The 19828-nt window shown below is 33.9% G+C and overlaps 1 protein-coding gene across 1 annotated transcript in view; it reads left to right on the top strand.

Moving 5' to 3' along the window:
• Positions 1 to 19828, top strand: part of Dhc36C (Dynein heavy chain at 36C) — a 138806-nt gene that overhangs the window by 38235 nt on the left and 80743 nt on the right. The window contains exons 17-22 of the mRNA XM_065499980.1: positions 803 to 1589; positions 1721 to 1903; positions 1967 to 2313; positions 7213 to 7948; positions 8004 to 8107; positions 8168 to 8533. Of these exons, the coding sequence (XP_065356052.1) occupies positions 803 to 1589; positions 1721 to 1903; positions 1967 to 2313; positions 7213 to 7948; positions 8004 to 8107; positions 8168 to 8533 (2523 nt within the window). The remainder of the gene's footprint in view (positions 1 to 802; positions 1590 to 1720; positions 1904 to 1966; positions 2314 to 7212; positions 7949 to 8003; positions 8108 to 8167; positions 8534 to 19828) is intronic.

Consider the following 19828-nt stretch of genomic DNA (forward strand, 5'->3'; position numbering starts at 1 on the left):
AACGGGACTGGGTTTTACAAATCCCGGGATTCGGGATTTTAGAAATGTAAATCCCGGGATTTTAGTTAAACGTCAAAAACATCAAATTCAACAATAAAAACTATTATATCATTAATATATTTAAGTAAAAACATAACAAATCAAAAACTAATGCGTTAAATTAAAATAAAATGGTCCATGATTTCCCCTAGCTCCATACAATTGTCCCCCGGAGTACTGTTTGAGCAGTCATAAATATCTTGATTATGCGGCAATCCTTATAAAATTTTGCATAAAATAAGTTGTAAATACTCTGAAATTATACTGTAAAGTACTGCGGAAATCGGGCTACATTTGCCCCTAGTCCCCTTTAGAAAATAACTTGAACATAAATTTCGTAAAAGTGTAAATTGTGTAAAAGCCTGTTAATGCAAGGGAGACGTTCTGCTTTCCGATTCAAATGAAAAAATCTGTCTGCGTTTGGATTTGAAGCGAGATTGGTATTATAAAAAATATGCTGAAATTTAGCTTTCTAAGTATTTTGGGTGCTTCAAAAATCTTCCTAAAATATCAAAAATCTCATATTTCGGGATTTGTTAATCCCGAAAAATCCCGGGATTCTTTTTCACAAATCCCGGGATTCGGGAAATCCCGATCCCGAAAAATCCCGGGATTTTCGGGATCGGGATTTCGGGATTGGCATCCCTAATTGCCATGGAAAACGTATATACCAAATATCATCTTATGCAGAAGAGTAAAATAAATAATGTTTGTTGATGGAAATTCTTTTGACCAAATTAAATATTTCTTCCCTTTTTTACAGAGGATTTTCCAAAGAATTCGATCCTTGTATTGATGAAATCGTGGACGCTACTTTAAAAATCTACAATCGAGCTAAACTGAATCTCTTACCCACACCCGCTAAATCTCATTATCTTTTCAATTTACGTGACTTTGCACGCGTTATACAAGGTGTCTTGCTGTCGGTACCCGAAGCCACCGAAGATATGAATTCCATGAGACGGCTGTGGGTTCATGAAGTTCAAAGAGTTTATGGTGATCGTTTGGTTGAAGACGGAGATCGTTCCTGGCTGTTCCAGGCTCTATGTGAGCAAATGCAAGAAAGCTTTAATACCCCACCCGATTTCCTATTCGAACGTTTAGTACAAAAGGGCGAAAAGCTGACAGAGGCCGACTTTAGACGTTTAATATATTGTGATTTTACAAATCCCAAAGCGGATACCAAGAATTACATAGAAGTCCAAGATTTGGAGGAGTTGCGTAATGTGGTTGAAGCCTATTTGGTGGAGTATAATAATATGTCAAAGAAACCCATGAACTTGGTACTCTTTCGGTTTGCCGTGGAACATTTATCGAGAATCTGTCGCATAATAAAGCAGCCACGTAGTCATGCTCTACTGATTGGGGTCGGTGGATCCGGACGTCAGAGCTTAACACGTTTGGCTTCGCATATATGTGACTATGAGTTGTTTCAAGTTGAAATATCTCGATTATATGGACCCAATGAATGGCATGAAGATATCAAGGTTATATTGCGTAAAATAAGCTCCTCCGAAATGCATGGAGTGTTTTTGTTTACAGATGTACAGGTAAAGTATGTGAAAAAAGTGCATACTCTATAATTCGCAACTAAAATTATGGAGCATCTTCCTTGTTTTAATTTTTAAGGAAATTTATTTTAAGGATTTTCAATATTTTATTAATAAAAATTTGTTTTTAGATCAAAGATGAATCATTTTTGGAGGATATTAATAATTTACTTAACTCGGGCGAAGTACCCAATTTGTTTTCCAACGAAGAAAAAGTCGAAGTGGTGGAGAAAATGGCTCAAATTGATAAGCAACGCGATAAGGCTGTACAAACTGATGGTAGTCCGGTGGCTTTATTCAATTTCTTTGTGACAGTAACTTAATTTTAACATTTAGCCCATATATTTAGTTATTTATTATTAATTTTTTACTTCTAGACCTGCAAGGACCAACTACACATTGTCTTGGCTATGTCTCCCATTGGCGAAGCCTTACGTGTACGCATACGTAAATTTCCCTCTATTGTTAATTGCTGCACCATCGATTGGTTTCAGGCTTGGCCTGAAGATGCTCTTTTAGCTGTTTCTACACGATTTTTAGCTCAAGAAGATTTAACCGTTTTAGAGCGAAAGGCATCTATTGATATGTGCATGGAGTTTCATACGTCCACACAATCATTGTCGGAAGCTTTCTATTTGAGATTGAAGAGACATAATTATGTTACGCCTACTTCATATTTGGAATTGATACAAACCTTTAAAACTTTGCTGAATAAAAAGAGAACGTAAGTATAAAAAGAAACTATGTTGAAGTTATGGAACTAGAGGAAGTTTACATGATCTTAAATAGTTTTACTGTAGTAGCTAGAGCTCTATTATTTTTAATCTGGGAGATCTGTGGATCATCAAGCTTAAGGAAATTGTGATACTTGTGCTAGTTGAGGTGACATAATAAGGACTTTTAGAAATAAGTATTGAAGTCTTAACCTAAAATATTATTAACATTGTTATTGCCACTGTAATATCCAATCATTGGGAGCTACTGAAGTATCAATTTTCGAGCAGTAGGATTCATCCAAAAGCAGGGAAATTGGGTACAATACGAAATTGAAGCCGAGAGACCTTGAAAGACGGTTTTGAATGTCCGAAATGATGTTTAAACGCGATAAAAGAATATAATTTTTGAACCGAATCATTACTTGCTATGAAAAATGGATCCATTACGACAACTCGAAGTGTAAGAGATCGACCGGCGAACCAGCCGAATGGACACCAAAACCAAATATCCATGGCGCTAAGATGCTCTGTAATTAGTGGAAGTAAAAGTCCTATCTGTTATGAGCTGCCGAAATCTGACCAGACCATCACAGGGAAACTTTACCGAACGCAACTAATTAGTTTGAAGTGAGCCAGACATAAAACCGTAATATTCCAACATGACAACGCTCGGCCACAGGGTTGCAATACTGTTCAAAAGTATTTAGAATGAAGTGGTTGGTAAGTTTTACCTCATCCGCCTTATAGTCCAGAGTTTGTCCCGTCCGACTACTATTTGTTTCGATCGATGCAGAATGCTCTCTCTGGGATACGCTTCACTTTGGAAAAGAGTATTGGCTTTCTTCATTTTTGGCCTCAATAGATGAGCAGTTCTTTTGGCTCGGAATCCATATGTTGATGGAAACATGGGAAAAGTTCATAGCTAACAATGGCCAATACTTTGAATAAATTTATCTTGCACAAATGTTTTCAAATAAAAGCTAGAAAAATAATAATATCCCGCATTTTTAAGTCATACACCCAATAATACTGGAGTACTTTATCCCCTTCCGAAACATTGAGATTCCTAAAGATGTTATTATTTCGAATGTACCGCCATTATTCTCAGGGGTCTTGATTGTTTTCTCTGGAGTTGTTAAATGTTGGATGAAGAGACTGTTCCCCATAGCTGGATGCCATATGATCATATTGGTTTTATAACCGCCTTATACAAGACAACCTTGTAGTCAAGATCTTGGGCTGACCAAGGAGCCAGTGCATTTGCTTAGACTACAGTTTGTGTCACTTTGGATTCAATATGTTGTCTCCATGTTAGAGAGTGGTCGAGATGGATACCAGCGTATTTTATATGGTTTTCCTCATATTGTTAATCAGTATTGTAGGACAACAATATCTTCTTAAAGTGATTGTATTTTCTCTGTTGCAACGAAATTGAAGAGTTGATTTGATTTTAGTAAAAAGTGTTATGTGAGGAAGACAAGATACTGTGACTCTTTTACAAGTTGAGTTGGATATATATGCTTTATACAAAATTTAAGACGTTAAGTTAGCTTTCAAGGTAATATTTTGCACTGTAATAAATACAGATCTGATTGTTTTGGACATCTTAAGAAATTAATCCTGCCAACACACACTTGTAATAATTTTGCGAATAGAACTCTTCTAATGTCTTTGAGACAGAGTCTGACAGAGTGAAGAACGCCCAGAAGGATTTTCCAAGGTTCCATTTTTTGACGTTGGGTGTTATTAGTCATTGGGATATGTGACAGAGTGACGAATTATTTTCCAAGGTAACATTTATTGAAGTTGGGTGTTATTAGGATGTAAACTGATTAGTTTTTGTCATCATCTGATTGTCAGATGAATGTCTGTTATCCTTAACGTCCATCAGCAGTTGTCCGCACATAAGTTTGATGTCGCAAGCTGTTGAAAACGATATTAATAGATAAACAGAACAGGAAATTCAATCCAAATGATGGAGTGGAACAACGTTGGAAACAAATAAAAGAAAATCTCTTACAAACTAATTTTGGACCTAAGGGCTTGTGGCATTTTTGAAATATAAATAAAACATGTGAGCAAATACTGGGACAAGACCCCAAGGGAAGAAAGGAGTGGATGAGCTCCCAAACTTGGCCCTTAATCGAAGAAAACATCAAAGAACAATAAAAAGTCGCTTAGTAAACGCATTGAACCAGAAAATACATATTCATAAAAAATAAAGAAATAAGAAGAGCTTGTAGGAGAGACACAAGGATATTTACCGATGAACATGCGGCTCATGCAAACGATGCCGCAAGCAAAAGCGATGCTAAAACTATTTATGAGATAACGAGCTACATCAAATCCAAGAATAGAACCTCTACTAACAAACGTAGCTGAACCATTAATACGATGGAGGATACACTTTATGGAAACCCTCAACAACAGCTTACCATATGCTGGACCATCTAATGACATGTCCGCATCAAAAATTAGTTCAGCTTAACACCAGCCTTCCATCTCCGGATGAAATAGAAATCGCTACTAGAAAACTATAGAAAAAATCGCCAGGTTTTGACTGGATTCCACCTGAAATTAAAATTTTGGTACGAAGAAAAATTACCAGACGACTGGTTTCAAGGAATCCTTATACAAATACCAAAAAAGGAACCTTTCGCAATATAAGAATTATCGTGGAATCTCACTTCTTTCCTAAAGAATGCTCCTAAATAGAATAAATGATACAATAGAAAGGAAATTGCGTAGGGAACAAGCTGGCTTCCGGTCGATCAGGTCGTGAGTTGACCACATCAACACACTAAGAATTCTGTATCTCACTTTTGTAGATTATTCAACCACATTTGACACTGGGACGCTGGTAGTCCAAAAAAGCTAATTAACCTCATAAGAGCTTACTATGATCGTTTTACTAATATGACTGGGTTGTCAACTTAGCAAATGTTGAAATAATAAATGAAACTAAGAACAGCAAACAACAACCCTTTTTTCATCGGTCAGAAACAGGTTGAGTTTGTTGACAAATTCTGTTACCTGGGAAGCATAGTTTCATCAGTAGATAGCGCAAAACCAGACCTTGAACATATGATTGGTAAAGCAAACAATGCGTTCTTCCAACTGCGAACTATTTGGAAATCAACCAATATATCAGTCAAAACTAAAATAAGTCAAACGTTCTACTAATTTTGCTTTATAGCTGCGAAACGTGACTGACAACAATAGCACTGATCTGTAAACTACAAGGTTTTACTGCTGCTTGCGTTACATTTTGAAAATGTGGTGGCCAAACGTCATAACTTTAAATTTGAATCGGTTGTAAAAAAAGTACTGGATTATTTTTTAAAATATCTGGTTTTATTGGAAAGGTTGAACTTTGTCATTTAAGAATGGAACATAATATCATTTATATGATCAACCCAACTCAGTACATTTTCGATTGTTTTGGATCGAATCTCTTCAATAGCAACTTCGATTTCATATCTCAACGATTCAATTGTCTCTGGATGGTTTGCGTAACATTTATCCTTAATGGCTCCCCACAGAAAATAATCCAATGGGATCAAAATACAGCTCCGAGACGGCCAAAACAAAAACATAAAATATCGTAAAATATCGATGTTTGCGTTGCACTGAAAAATTGGGTTGATCGGATGAGGTACTGTCGAGCCAGTCGTGGTAGTCATATGAATGATATTGTGTTCCATTCTCAAATGACAACGTTCAACCTATCTAAATTATTATTAAAAGAAGAAAGTGGAAATGGATCGGGCACACTCTTCAGAAGGATACAGATGAAATAAGCCACCAAGTCCTAGATTGAAATCCACAAGGCAATAGAAGAAGATGTCGGCCAAAGTCCACATGGAAAAGAAGCTTGCTTAAAGACATCGAAAATAGCGGATGAAGCTGGAATGAAATAAAAGTACTTGCGAATGATCGAATATCTTGGAAAAATTTTGTGGAGGATTTATGCTCCACAGGGATTTAAGCGGAGAGAAAAAGAAGAAAAAAATGATTAGTTTTCGGTACTCTTACAGAATCTTACTGAATTTATATAGGAAATGCAACATTGAGCCTATCTAAATTATTATTGAAAGAAGAAAGTGGAAATGGATCGGGCACACTCTTTGGAAGGAACCAGATGAAATAAGCCGCCAAGCCGTAGATTGGAATCCACAAGGCAATAGAAGAATGATCGAATATCTTGAAGAAATTTTTGTGGAGGACCTATGCTCCACAGGGAGTTAAGCGGACAGAAGAAGATGAAAAAAATGATTAGTTTTCGGTACTCTTACAGAATCATAATTTGTTGAAGGTTAATGTTCTGATTTATATTTGGATGGATATAAAGTTTTCATACAGCATGATCATTGTACTTATTTCTGAATCTCTCTGATACTTGATGTGGAAGGCTATGAAGTTTTGCATTGTCATGGGTTTATATAGGTTTCGTTCCGAATTATGGGACAATTTATGGAAAAATCTAGGGGCTTTGCAATTTCAGAATTATTAAATATTTAGTACGTTACATAAAAATGCATATACATTTCGCATGTGACATTTTGTGGTTCGCAAGATCCCTCGATTTAAGTTTTTGAATTTGTTCATGCCTGTATGCGTTGTTTCGCAGTTCTCCAGATTTTCACATTTGACTCCTTCCTTTAGGAGTTTTTGAAGTCTAGCAATGACTTTTATACATTTACAAAATATTATGTACAGATGCGATGTTTCGCAAGTTCCTTAGATTTGACTCCTTCCTTTAAGATTTTTGAAGTCCGGCAATTAAAAATACGGAAGACTACTTCTGTGTTTCTTATATTTCTATATTTAAATAAAAAAATTCTATGAAGCCATTCCAATCATAATCATTTTTCTTAAATTTTAAAATCCCTTTCCTCTTTCATCAGTTCCATTATGACCAATAAAACTCGCTATCTTACCGGCATTTCTCAATTGGACATCGCAGCGCAGCAAGTAGGTGTTATGCAAGAACAATTGGTTGCCCTGGAGCCTAAACTTAAAGCAGCATCCGAAACTGTGGCCATACAAGTGGCCAAGGTAACGGAAGACAGTAAAGCGGCCGAAGAACAAAGAGAAATGGTGAAAAAAGATGAAGCTGTCGCCACTGAACAAGCGGAAGTAGCACAAGCCATCAAAGATGAATGTGATGCCAAATTGGGTGAGGCTTTGCCCATATTAAATGATGCTATGGCAGCCTTGAATACTCTGACCACAGCCGATATTGCGGTGGTCAAGACTATGAAAAGTCCTCCCATAGGTGTGCGTATTGTTATGGAAGCAGTGTGCATTTTAAAAGAAGTTAAGCCGGAACGTGTTGCCAATCCTAGTGGTGTGGGCATGATTGAGGACTATTGGGGTCCTTCGAAGAGAGTCTTAAGCGATATAAAGTTTCTGGACAGTTTGTTGAACTTTGATAAGGATAATATACCGCCTGCGGTAATGAAAAAGTTGCAAGAGCGTGTTTTAAGCAATGAAGCTTTTGATCCAGATAAAATACGTTCTGCTTCGACGGCCTGTGAGGGTTTGTGTAGATGGGTTATAGCCTTGACCAAATACGATGTGGTGGCTAAGGTGGTGGCACCAAAGAAGATAGCTTTAGCTGAGGCCCAAGCTACTTATAATGTAAGTGGGAGTTAAAGGCAGAAAATGAAAATATATAAGTTTAAATGAATTTCAGGCAGCTCAAAAAACCTTGAATGAAAAGTTGGCCCAATTGGCACGGGTGGAAGCTAATTTGGCAGCCATACAAAAAGTTTTGGATAAACAGTTAAAGGAATATGGGTAAGTTAAAAAAATATTAAAAAATTAGTTAGTTAGTCAACGTTACTCTACCTATTTCAGTGTTTTACAAGCTGAACATGAAGCCTGCACTAAAAAATTGCAACGTGCTCAGGAATTAATCTCTGGTTTGGGGGGAGAACGTACCAGATGGTCTGAAACGGCCAAACAACTGGGACGAACTTACAATACCTTAACGGGAGATGTCTTAATCTCTTCTGGTGTGGTGGCCTATCTGGGACCCTTTACCATAGACTATCGCGTCGAACAAATACGTAAATGGGCCGAGAAATGTGCTTCATTCGGCATAGTTTGCAGTCAGGATTTTCAATTGCTGAATGTGCTGGGCGAGCCAGTAGAAATACGCAACTGGAATATCTGTGGTCTACCAACAGATTCATTTTCCATTGAAAGTGCCATAATGATGCAGTGAGTATTAAATAATTCTTTACATAATTACTTATTATACATACGTATTCATATTACATATAGAAATAATTAAATTAAAATGACAAAAACGTTTGATTACAACCATATTATATTGTATTTTATGTGTGTAACTATTACCAGAACACACAAAAAGCTGCTTAAATGGGGGTGTAATTCACTTAATTAAAAAGCAAAGAGTTTTTTTTGTCCATGCACGTTTTTTCACGTGCTTTCTGTGTTATTTTTTTTCGTCATTGTTGTTGTACTATTTTTTGCGTGAAATGAAATTAATTACATTTACATTACAAGATATTTTAATTACAAAGCTTCTTTATAATAACATGAAACTTCAAAACTTTATTTATACATATTACAAGTACAACGCATCAGTTTGTGTTGCTGATGTTAATTTCTACTCTTGCTTCTGAAGTTGTTGTTGTTGTTCTTGCTATCGTGTTTATTCCCTTTAGTCCTTTTTCATATCCTCTTAACAGAACAGTAAACCCTGTTAAAATATCAGTATTACGTTGGAATAAAAAAAACTAATAACATTCAAAACAAGTTATGGAACTTACAGTAGAATTGGAGTAAAGTGAATGTAATGCTTAGAGCGGTAATATTGCTATAAGTGGTCGTCGGTCCGCGGTCTAGAATTTCCAACAAATTCTAAAAAAAGTCCCAAAAATGGGAATTTTAAGTTTTTTGCCTATTGGGAGCATATTTGGTCCCAGGCTATTAAAAGAATTTAATGTCATATTCAAAACGTACTGGGGTATAGAAAACTGTATTCCGTTTGGGATTCCCTACTTGGGGATTTTAGAACAAATAGGTTAAATCCGAAATATGTTAAATTTAGTAGGACCTGTGAAGGACCCTATTATAAACTGGACACATTATTTGTACTAAGTAATTTTTTTTAAGGTGCTAAGATTTGTATGCGGATTTTTCATTAAAAACTAAATAACTTATTTTTGGACTCGTACAAAACATTGATTTGGAATTATATCCTACACCACCATAGTGGGGAGGGTATTATGCCTTTGTGCTTATAACGCCCAAAAATATTAGTCTAACACTCACCTTAAAGTATACCGATCGACTCAGAATCACTTTCTTTGTCCATTTTGGTGACCGATTTTTTTTTATGGGCCCCAAAGTTACTGAAAATCAGTAGGACCTCTAAAAAAGGTATCATTAGTTTTTGGTTAACAGCTAATTCAGACTTTCTGATATGGCTTAACTTTATATGGCAATAATATAACTAAGAGTCTGCCAAATAAATTTTGTTAAACATTTTTTTTCCCAAAAAATAGCTTTTTCGTGCACTTTTGTTGAAAAAATATAGAAAGAAAAATTTTTTTTTTTTAATTTTTTTAGAATAATAATATTTAGCAAAGTTGTAGCTACGCTAAAGTTGAACAACTCTTGAGAACATATCCATGCATTCTGAACGTGTCTAGTCACTCTAAATAGCACATAAAGATCCCTTTGTACCTTAACAATTTTCGTTTTTACTAGTTTTTGACGCTAAAACAAAGATTTTTTGTTAAAATAGTATGATCAAGTCCACACTTCCATGTTGTGCTATATTATTTACGCGGCTGAGGTGTTCAGAGTGGGGACCCTGCCTTGAGGGTGGACCCTCAATGTCACACATTTAAAAAAAAAAATCGCCAAAAAGCCATTTATGATCCGAATGTGCTGAAATTTAAAATATAGATAGTCCTTGAGAAGGTCTACAAAAAATATGCGTTTATCTGTAGGTTATTTTGGTTTAATTTTTTTTTTTAAATTTTGCTCGATCTTTTTTTCGTATTTTATATATGATGGGCCTACGAAAGGTTGAAATTTGCTTTTTATATATGACGTATATTTGCAATAAAATTCGAAAAAAATAAAATAAACCTGATAACAATTATTTCGTCCCTATAAAAAGTTCCACGCATCCAAAGTTGAAGCATTTTTTACATTTTTTATACATTTTTTATGATCTGGAAAGAGAATTTAATGCATAAACATATAATGTAAAATTTGACTAACTTAAGCGGACATTGTATCCCCCATTCCTATCCAAACTTGGCCAATTTTGATACAAACTTTTAGGTTTGAGTAAAAAATTCTAAAACGCAAAGCACCGATCCTCAAAAGCTCGTCATATTTGTATAGCCCTATATGTTGTTTATATACATACAAAACGTTTTTACCAGCATACTGTAAATAACGTCAAAGTGGACTATTTTCTAAAAAAATTCTGCTTTTTGAACACATTTTCCCCGTTTTAGGAATTTCGATATTTGAAAACAAGGAATGGCAATATTAGTGATGCCATTGACTTAAGAACATTTAGATCTATATTACTTCCAAATTTTATTGTGATGTCTGTAACTGTTAAAATTCTACATTAATTCAATGTTTTTATTTTTCTTGCTGGAAAATCACCATTTTAAAATATTGTTAGTTTTTAAGGTAAATAACGCCCGAAAAAACACAAAATTAATTCATTTCACTAAAATGTTAATCTTCAAGTCATAAGGATTCCACCGATATTAAAAACTTATATAAAATGCTTATATTTACTCTTCAGAAGCTCCACAAACCTTGCCCACTTTCAAAAATTTTAAAGTTTTTTTCATATCTTGCATCAAGCCGGTCTTGCGTGATCAAGATTGGATAAAGTGATGCGCCCGGTAATGGTTTGCCCATTCTGCGTTATTCCAGCACAATAGAGAAGTATACACTCAAACATACATTTTTAACAAACAATTTTTGTTTTACAGTAAAAAAATAGTAAAAAACTTAAATTTTTAAGCTACAAAGTGATATTTGACAGCTATTTAGAGTGCCTAGATATGTTCAGATTGCATTGATATGTTCACAAGAGTTGTTCAACTTTACCGTAGCTATAACTTTGCTAAATATTGTTAGTGAAAAATTAGGAGACCCTGGAAGCTATTCTAAAAAAAAAAAATTTGTTCTTTCTATATTTTTTCAACAAAAGTGCACGAAAAAGCTATTTTTTGGAACAAAATTTTAGCAAAATTTATTTGGCAGACTCTTAGCTATATTATTGCCATATAGAGTTAAGCCGTATCAAAAAGTCTGAATTAGCTGTTAACCAAAAACTGATGACACATTTTTTAGAGGCCCCACTGATTTTCAGAAACTTTGGGGGCCATAATCGGTCACCAAAATGGACAAACTGAGTATAGGGTTTTACTACCCTTTGGTAGTAGAGTCGAACCTACATATACTGTCATGATCTTGTGTTTTTCCAAAAGTCGTCATTTGTTGCATAGTGTAATCACTCACGAATATAAATTATTGAAATTTTAAAAGAAAAATGTTTTTGCTTATTTACTTATTGTAGGGTATTATATGGTCGGGTTTGACCGACCATACTTTCGTACTTGTTTTTTTCTTGTGAAAGAGAATTTTCTAAATAAAAGAGTTAATATTAGTGGAATTCGGAGTAACATATCTCCGATATAATGCATATTTAGTATTTTTGAAATATCCAAACAATTTTGAAATTGGGGTATTCATAATAAATTTTACATCGGTTCATCTTTTGATACCAAATATAAAGGAAGCAACGAATACACGTTTTAAGAAAAGTAAATCCCACAATTCCAAAAAAATTCCAATTTTCGAATTTTTATGGAAATTCGCCACATTTCGTCTGGACCTGGTAAAACAATAACACGAATGCTTTATTATTTTGGGTGTATGACTTAAAAATGCGGGAAACAAATAGTAGTCTGACGGGGTACGGTGTGGACTATAAAGCGGGTGAGGCAAAATTTCACAATCACTTCATTCTAAATACTTTTTAAAAGGTATTGTAACATGTGGCTGATATTTGTCATGTTAAAATGTTACTGTTTCGTTTTTGGCTATCTTCAAACGAATCAGTTGCGTTCCCTGTGATGGCCTGGTCAGATATAAGGATCTAATAATAGATAGGATCCTTTTGCTCCCACCAAATGCAGAGAGTTCGCCTTACAACACTCTTGGCTTCAATTCGTATGGTACCCAATTTCCCAGCTCAAACCGTCTATCACACATTGAAACCGATGGAACACATTCACCATAAGCTTTTGGTGAACAATCGGCGTGCTTCAACGGCACTTTTTTTCAAATTAAAGAAATAAAGTAAAACTTTCCGCTTGGCGCAAAATTCTTCATTTTTGTAGCAAAAAAAGTTTGTTGTTTACACAATAATGTTTGCACCGAATCATTATTAGCGATGAAAAATGGATCCATTGAGATAATCCGAAGCGTAAAAGATCGTATGTGAAGCACGGCCTACCAGTCGAATAGACACCAAAGCCAAATATCCATGGCGCTAAGGCAATGATGTGTATTTGGTGGGACCAAATTATGAGCTGTTGAAATTAAGGCAGGCCATCACAGGGAACCTGTATCGAATGCAACTGATTTGATTGAACCGAAAATCGCCAGAATATGCGACAAGACATGAAACCTTAATATTCCATAATGACAACGCCTTATAGGCCAGACTATGCCCCGTCCGAGTACTATTTGTTTCGATCGTTGCAGAATGCTCTCTCTGGGATACGCTTCACTTCTGAACAGATTATCCGAAATTGGCTTATTTCGTTCTTGTCCTCAAAATATGGGCAGTTCTTTTAGCTAACGATTGCCAATACTTTGAATAAATTTATATTTTACAAACGTTTCAAAATATAAAATTTAAAAAAATCCGATTTAAGAAAAGCAAATATCACAATTCCCCAAAAAAAAACATAACATATTCCAATTTTGGATTTTTTTGGAAATTCGCCCAAAAAGTCCACATCATTGTATCTAAAACTGTGTCCCATTTCGGAATTCATTGGGATTTTAGAACAATTTCCAAAATCCATTGCGACCGATGTTATGAAAAAAATGGGGGCTCGAGGACTTCAACAGTATATACAATTTTTGATCTTAGATAAAGCACAAACAATTCGCAAGCTTTCAATTATTATCGTTCATATGTATAAGTCAATTATCGTTCATATGTATAAGACAACGCCAATCGATATACACACAGCCTCAAAAGTGAGTAAACACCAGCGAATATTTAGATTTTTTTAGGATCATGAAAATTATTATAGTCCGACTTAAATATTTTTTTTTTCAAAACCGAATCTATTATTAAACTCAATCTCCAACAAACCGAAACATTAAAATTTTAATCGATGAATAAATTTTAGGATTTTCATTATCTTAAAAAAAAAAAAATCAAATAATTTTTGGTGTATACCCACTTTTGAGGCTCACTGTATGTACCTAAATAAGTTTGCTATCCTGAAAAATCGGGCAGAATACATTTCATTGCATCTTAGCTAGTTTTGCATTAGTTTACTGAGTCATGGTGTAGCTTGTCTACGAAGGGAGCTATAGGCATCTCTAATGGTTACAAAAGTTCGAGTTGAAACCCAAAGTCAGCTACAAAAATCTGATTGTATTAGTTTAATTGAAATGTTGAATCTGAACTTTCATCTCTACGTGTTTTCTGTTTGATTTTGACATCCGAACAAGTTGCGGGGAATTGACGTAATGGATCCATTTTTCATCGCAAGTAATGATTTGGTGCAAAAATGTTTTTCTTTTATAGCGTTCAAGCAGCATTTCGAACATACAAAATCGTCTTTCAAGGTCTCTCAGCTTCAATTTGTATGGTACCCAATTTCCCTCCTTTTGGATGAATCCTGCTGCTTGCTCCCAATGATTTTGCAAGCTCTTGTTGAGTTTGAAAACAATATTCATGAAGTAATGCCTCCAATAATGTTCAATAACTATGTGAGAATAAATGACAGATATATACCCTTCAAAATGACATATACGTTTTTAAAAACAAAAACCGCATTCAAAAGAACCGCGTTGTAAATCCTGCATTTTTAAGTCATACACCCAATAATTTTCAAGCAGAAACATCCGAGCAGTCGCATAGAAAGTCTTGTACCCTCTGGCATACGTACTATCGTTTAGTGACCCATTAGTATCCTACCAATTGCCACCTTTGGTAGGCTTTGTTTCCTTAATCACAAGTTCATAAAAGTTTTAATATCTTCTAAGTTGTAACTATCGACCTCACCTCAAAGGCAGTCTTCTCGATCACATTTGTCAGATCGACCAACTTATTTCAAGATTCGGTTTTGTATAACCCCTCTATATTTCGAAAATATATAAAGCGTACTAGGAGTTTCTGCAATTCGTTCTAACCCTATTCCACTGTAAACACGTAGCATTAGACGGATATAAAATAACACTTAAATTAAACGCGTAACGGTAATTATGGGTAAAAACATTGAAATATATAAAATGTATTTTATGAGTTTTGAGAAACAAGGTTGCGGACGATTAGAGACAGGGAAGTTTTAATTCTACTTTTTATATTTTTGGTTTGCTTTTGGCATAATGTAACCAAAAACAAGATAGCAAAAAGAAAAAAAAATTAAGTATTTGTTGAAAATTTCATTTAATTACAAAAAATAACAAAAAGAAGTAAAAACATTTATATTAACAATAGAAAATGTTGTGTGTGAAAGGATGTAATATGCAGCAGCACATTCATTGTAACTATGAAAATTACAACATCTACCACTTCCACTCCACTCGCACTCCAGTATTAAATGTCACTTTTATGTGTTACACAACACACTAAGAAGGGGGTGTATGGATGGATGGAAGAGTAGTTTGAGCTGAAATACCAAATATATTTGAAATTTTATACATCTGATGTTGATGGTTCGTTTGATATTGAATTGAACACAGGAAGAAAAGATGAAAAACAAAATTAAAGAAAACGGATGCTGCGTGTAGAGTTGATGCCTGTTGGTGAAATTCGTTTAATGGAAGGGTGACTTTTATATTTTCTACTATAATTTATTTTTTGTTATTTTTGCACACAAACACACACACACACCCATAATTAAACGATTATGTGGAAAAACACAAAAAGGCGTCAAGGCGATGAAGCGACAATGTTTTAAATTACATACAATACATATCTGGTTTCCACAACATTTGGTTAAGGTCTCTTTATAACTGTAGAGCTCAATTTCCTTACACTGTAAAATTGCTAACTTTCCAAATGAAAATCTTAAATTAAAATTCATAAGAATTTCTGTTTTAAATCTATAAAAAATATTTAATAATTCTTAATTTCTGAGAAAAAATAAATATCGCATCTTTTCTAGAAGCAAACACTTGTCCTAATTAATATTAATGTTGAAAGAAACCAGCTTAATCGCTGCGACGCGTCGCTAAATATTGCTATTTCAACTTGAATTTCCTTTATTTTGCCTTAAGGTAAAACCTTTGGAAGCGTTAGTGCGTATGGGGTGAGCATAAATGAAATACTTACATACGTACACGCACAATCATGCTTGTACAAATCAGTAGATCGCTGGAGGCATCAAAATGTGTTTGTAATGCCCACGTACGTAACATTCGTGTCATAGTTACGAACAAAAACATATATTTACGCACATTACATTCCTACTCGCATTCAAAATCTGTATAAAACGCGTTAAACATAACCCTGTGAACAATTAAGGACGATATTTAGACATCTAATAGTCACTATGGGACTGAGAAAGCACTAGGCCAGTATACCCTACACCACCATAGTGGGGTGTAGGGTATATTGCGATAGAGCTGATGTTTGTAACGTCCAAAAAGATATGTCCAACACAATACCGATTAACTCAGATTGACTTTCTGAATCATTTTAACCTTGTACTCAAAGTATAGGTCGCTATTTTGAAGATATTTCGATCAAATGTGCAACATATAATTTGTATGGCTTAAGAACGAAACCTATTGAAAATGGCTGAAATCGGTCCATTATTTCATCTAGTCCACATAAAAATGTCCTCCCGAAATTCCTGCATAAATCAGTTCTATACAAAAACAAATCATATTTCAACATTTCTTGCGGATCAATCCATAATTTCCAATAGCTCCCATATAAGGCCCACTTCCGAAAATCACTTGGTATCCATATAAAATTCAAAACAAATAAGTTTCATATAGAAATATATCATGGAACCTAATTTCATTGCGATCGGTCAATAATTGGTCATAGCTCCCTTTTAAGATCCACCAAAAATAATACATGTGCCAAATTTGATATATCTTCAAAATTGCGACCTTGCGTACTTTGGGCACAAGTTACATGAACAGCCAGCAAGTCAGACGCAAATCGTTAAATCGACTCAGAAAGTGATTCTGCTTCCAGAAGTCATGATTTTTATATGGCAACACGCTTCCTTGTATACGATAAGAGTTAGTCCAATAATTATTTAAATACTAGCTGACCCGACAGACGTTGTCCTGTCCAAATTAAAAAAATGCTTGTGTTCGATTTGTGAGAAGCGGTTGGAACAACCTCGATCTTTGACCTATTTTTGACCTATATCTGGATTACTAAGACATTAATATAGACAATATGGATATCTAATGATAGATATTTCAAAGACATTTGCAACGACGTATATAAGACCATAGTAAGTTGGACATACAATGGGTCAAAATCGGAAAAAAAAAAATTTTAACCCGAATTTTAAATTTTAAAAATTTTAAATTTAAAAAAAAAAAAAATTAAAAATTTAAAATAACAATCGAAAATTTTTTTTTTCCAAAAAATGAAAAAAACAACTGGAAAAAAAATTAAATTTTGTTTACCTTAAAATATTTAAAATTTTGAAGTATAATTTGGTGAAGGGTATATAAGATTCGGCACAGTCGAATATAGCACTCTTACTTGTTTTAGGTTAGCTCGTATTTTCGAGATATACCGTTAATTCGAAAATGGAGGAGGTTGCACAACATATATTCGCGTAACTCAAAAACAGTTTAGTTTGTTGAATAAACTGAAAAAAACGAAATTCCGCAACGAAATTACCTTCAAGTAAAGCTTAACATGTTTATAATCTTCGCAGTCGTTTTAGAAATATAATTGGCAAAAAAAATAATTTTTTAGAAAAATTTCGAAATTTTTAGCTTTTAAAACGGCATTAAAAATTGAAAAATGCATATACGATCTTAATTTTTATTACACATTTAGATAATGAAGTTCCAAATAAAATAAGCTCTAAATAATTAAATTCTGTCCACATCTTTTCATTTTATTCAAAAAACATAATACAAACATCCCCTAATATTTTATCAAAATACATAACTTGTAGTAATTAGCTACATCGTGCAGTGCACAGAGCTATAGACAAAAAAGAGGGAAATAAATCTAAACCCTTAGTCCGATTTGAATGAAATTTGACATGTGCAAAGAAGACGAGTTGACGAGTTTAAGGTTTGAATTTTGACCTCATGAGTCTACCAGAGGTGCGGCCAGGGGTCCCCAAAGTAGGACTCGGGTATGATAAATATTTAAAACGACCCTTTTTCTTCGTTTGTGTTCAGATTTCAAAAAACTTACACACATAGAATCTCCTCATCGAGCACTATAAAAAACCTCATCGTGGCTATCAACTATATCTTATAGCTTAGGAGATATTTGCATCTTAAATTTAAATTATCAACATTTTTACCCACCATACTCCAGTTTTTTGATAACAGCGGATCCAAATAGTTCCCGATTTGCTAATTTTTTCTTTTATTGAACTAACTACAAATGTATATGTCAAACAAAAAAAAATTATTTACAAATCCATTTTAAAACCAAAAATTTCGAAATTTTTCTAAAAAAAAATTTATATTTCTAAAATGACACCGAAGATTAAAAACATGTCAATCCTTACTTAAAGGTAATTTTGTTGAGAAATTTCGGTTTTTTCAGTTTGTTCAATAAAATAAACCGTTTTTGAGTTACGCGAATATGTTGTGCAACCTCCTCCATTTTCGAAATAACGGTATATCTCGAAAATACGAGCTAACCTAAAAAAACGGTTAGCATTACTGAATTCAGCGTACCCGAATTAGCTTAACCCACCGTGTGCCCCGCTTGACAGTTTTTTTAACTAGCACAGTGTAATTTTTATTCATATAGGTTTGGGTTATGTTTGATTTACATTTGATTTTAAAATATCTACAATGAATCTTATGGTCATAGAATAAAATATACATAGAAGCGTTACTGAGAGACAAAGAACCTAAGTCTGTTATCAAAAACTTGAAACAGCAGAATACATGTAAATCAATGTACATATTTTGAGTTTTTATATAAAAAATAGATTTTTGTTCAGAAATATAAGTGATCACAGAAATATAAGTGATCAAAGATCGATTTCCTTTACTTGATTAAACGCTTATTGGCCAAGTTATTAGCTATTTTAAATTTTGTGAGTTTTTATAAAAAAAAAAATGTTTGCTCAGAAATACGAGTGATAACAGATCGAGCTCCTTTTCTTGATCAAACGCTTATTGGCCAAGTTATTAGCGAATTTAGATTTTGTGAGTTTTTATATAAAAAAATAAATTTTTGGTCTGAAATACGAGTGATCACAGATCGAGCTCCTTTTCTTCATTAAACGCTTATTGGCCAAGTTATTAGCGATTTTAGATATGTTGAGTTTTTATATAAAAAATCGATTTTTTGTCAGAAATTTGAGTGATCACAGATCGAGAGCTTTTTCTTGATTAACCTCTTATTGGCCAAGTTATTAGCGATTTTAGATATTTTGAGTTTTTTTATAAAAAATAAATTTTTGGCCATAAATATAAGTGATCATAGATCTGGCTCCTTTTCTTGATTAAACGATTATTGGCCAAGTTATTAGCGATTTCAGATATTGTTAGTTTTAATGTAAAAAAAAAATTTTTGGCCAGAAATATGAGTGATCACAGATCGAGCTCTTTTTCTTGATTAAACGTTTATTGGCCAGAAATATGAGTGATCACAGATCGTGCTCCTTTTCTTGATTAAACGTTTATTGGCCAAGTTATTAGCGATTTTAGATATTTTGAGTTTTTTTTATAAAAAATCGATTTTTGTTCAGAAATATGAGTGATCACAGATCGAGCTCTTTTTCTTGATTAAACGCTTATTGCCCAAGTTATTAGCGATTTTAGATATTTTGATATTTTCTGCATTTTTGGCAGAAATATGAGTGATCACAGATCGAGCTCCTTTTCTTGATTAAACGCTTATTGGCCAAGTTATTAACGAATTTATATATTTTGAGTTTTTATATAAAAAATGGATTTTTGTTCAGAAATATGAGTGATCACAGATCGAGCTCCTTTACTTGAATAAACGCTTATTGGCCAAGTTATTAGCGATTTTAGATTTTGTGAGTTTTTATATAAAAAATAAATTTTTGTTCA

This window comes from Calliphora vicina, chromosome 2 (assembly GCF_958450345.1).
Source record: "Calliphora vicina chromosome 2, idCalVici1.1, whole genome shotgun sequence".
Taxonomy (NCBI): domain Eukaryota; kingdom Metazoa; phylum Arthropoda; class Insecta; order Diptera; family Calliphoridae; genus Calliphora; species Calliphora vicina.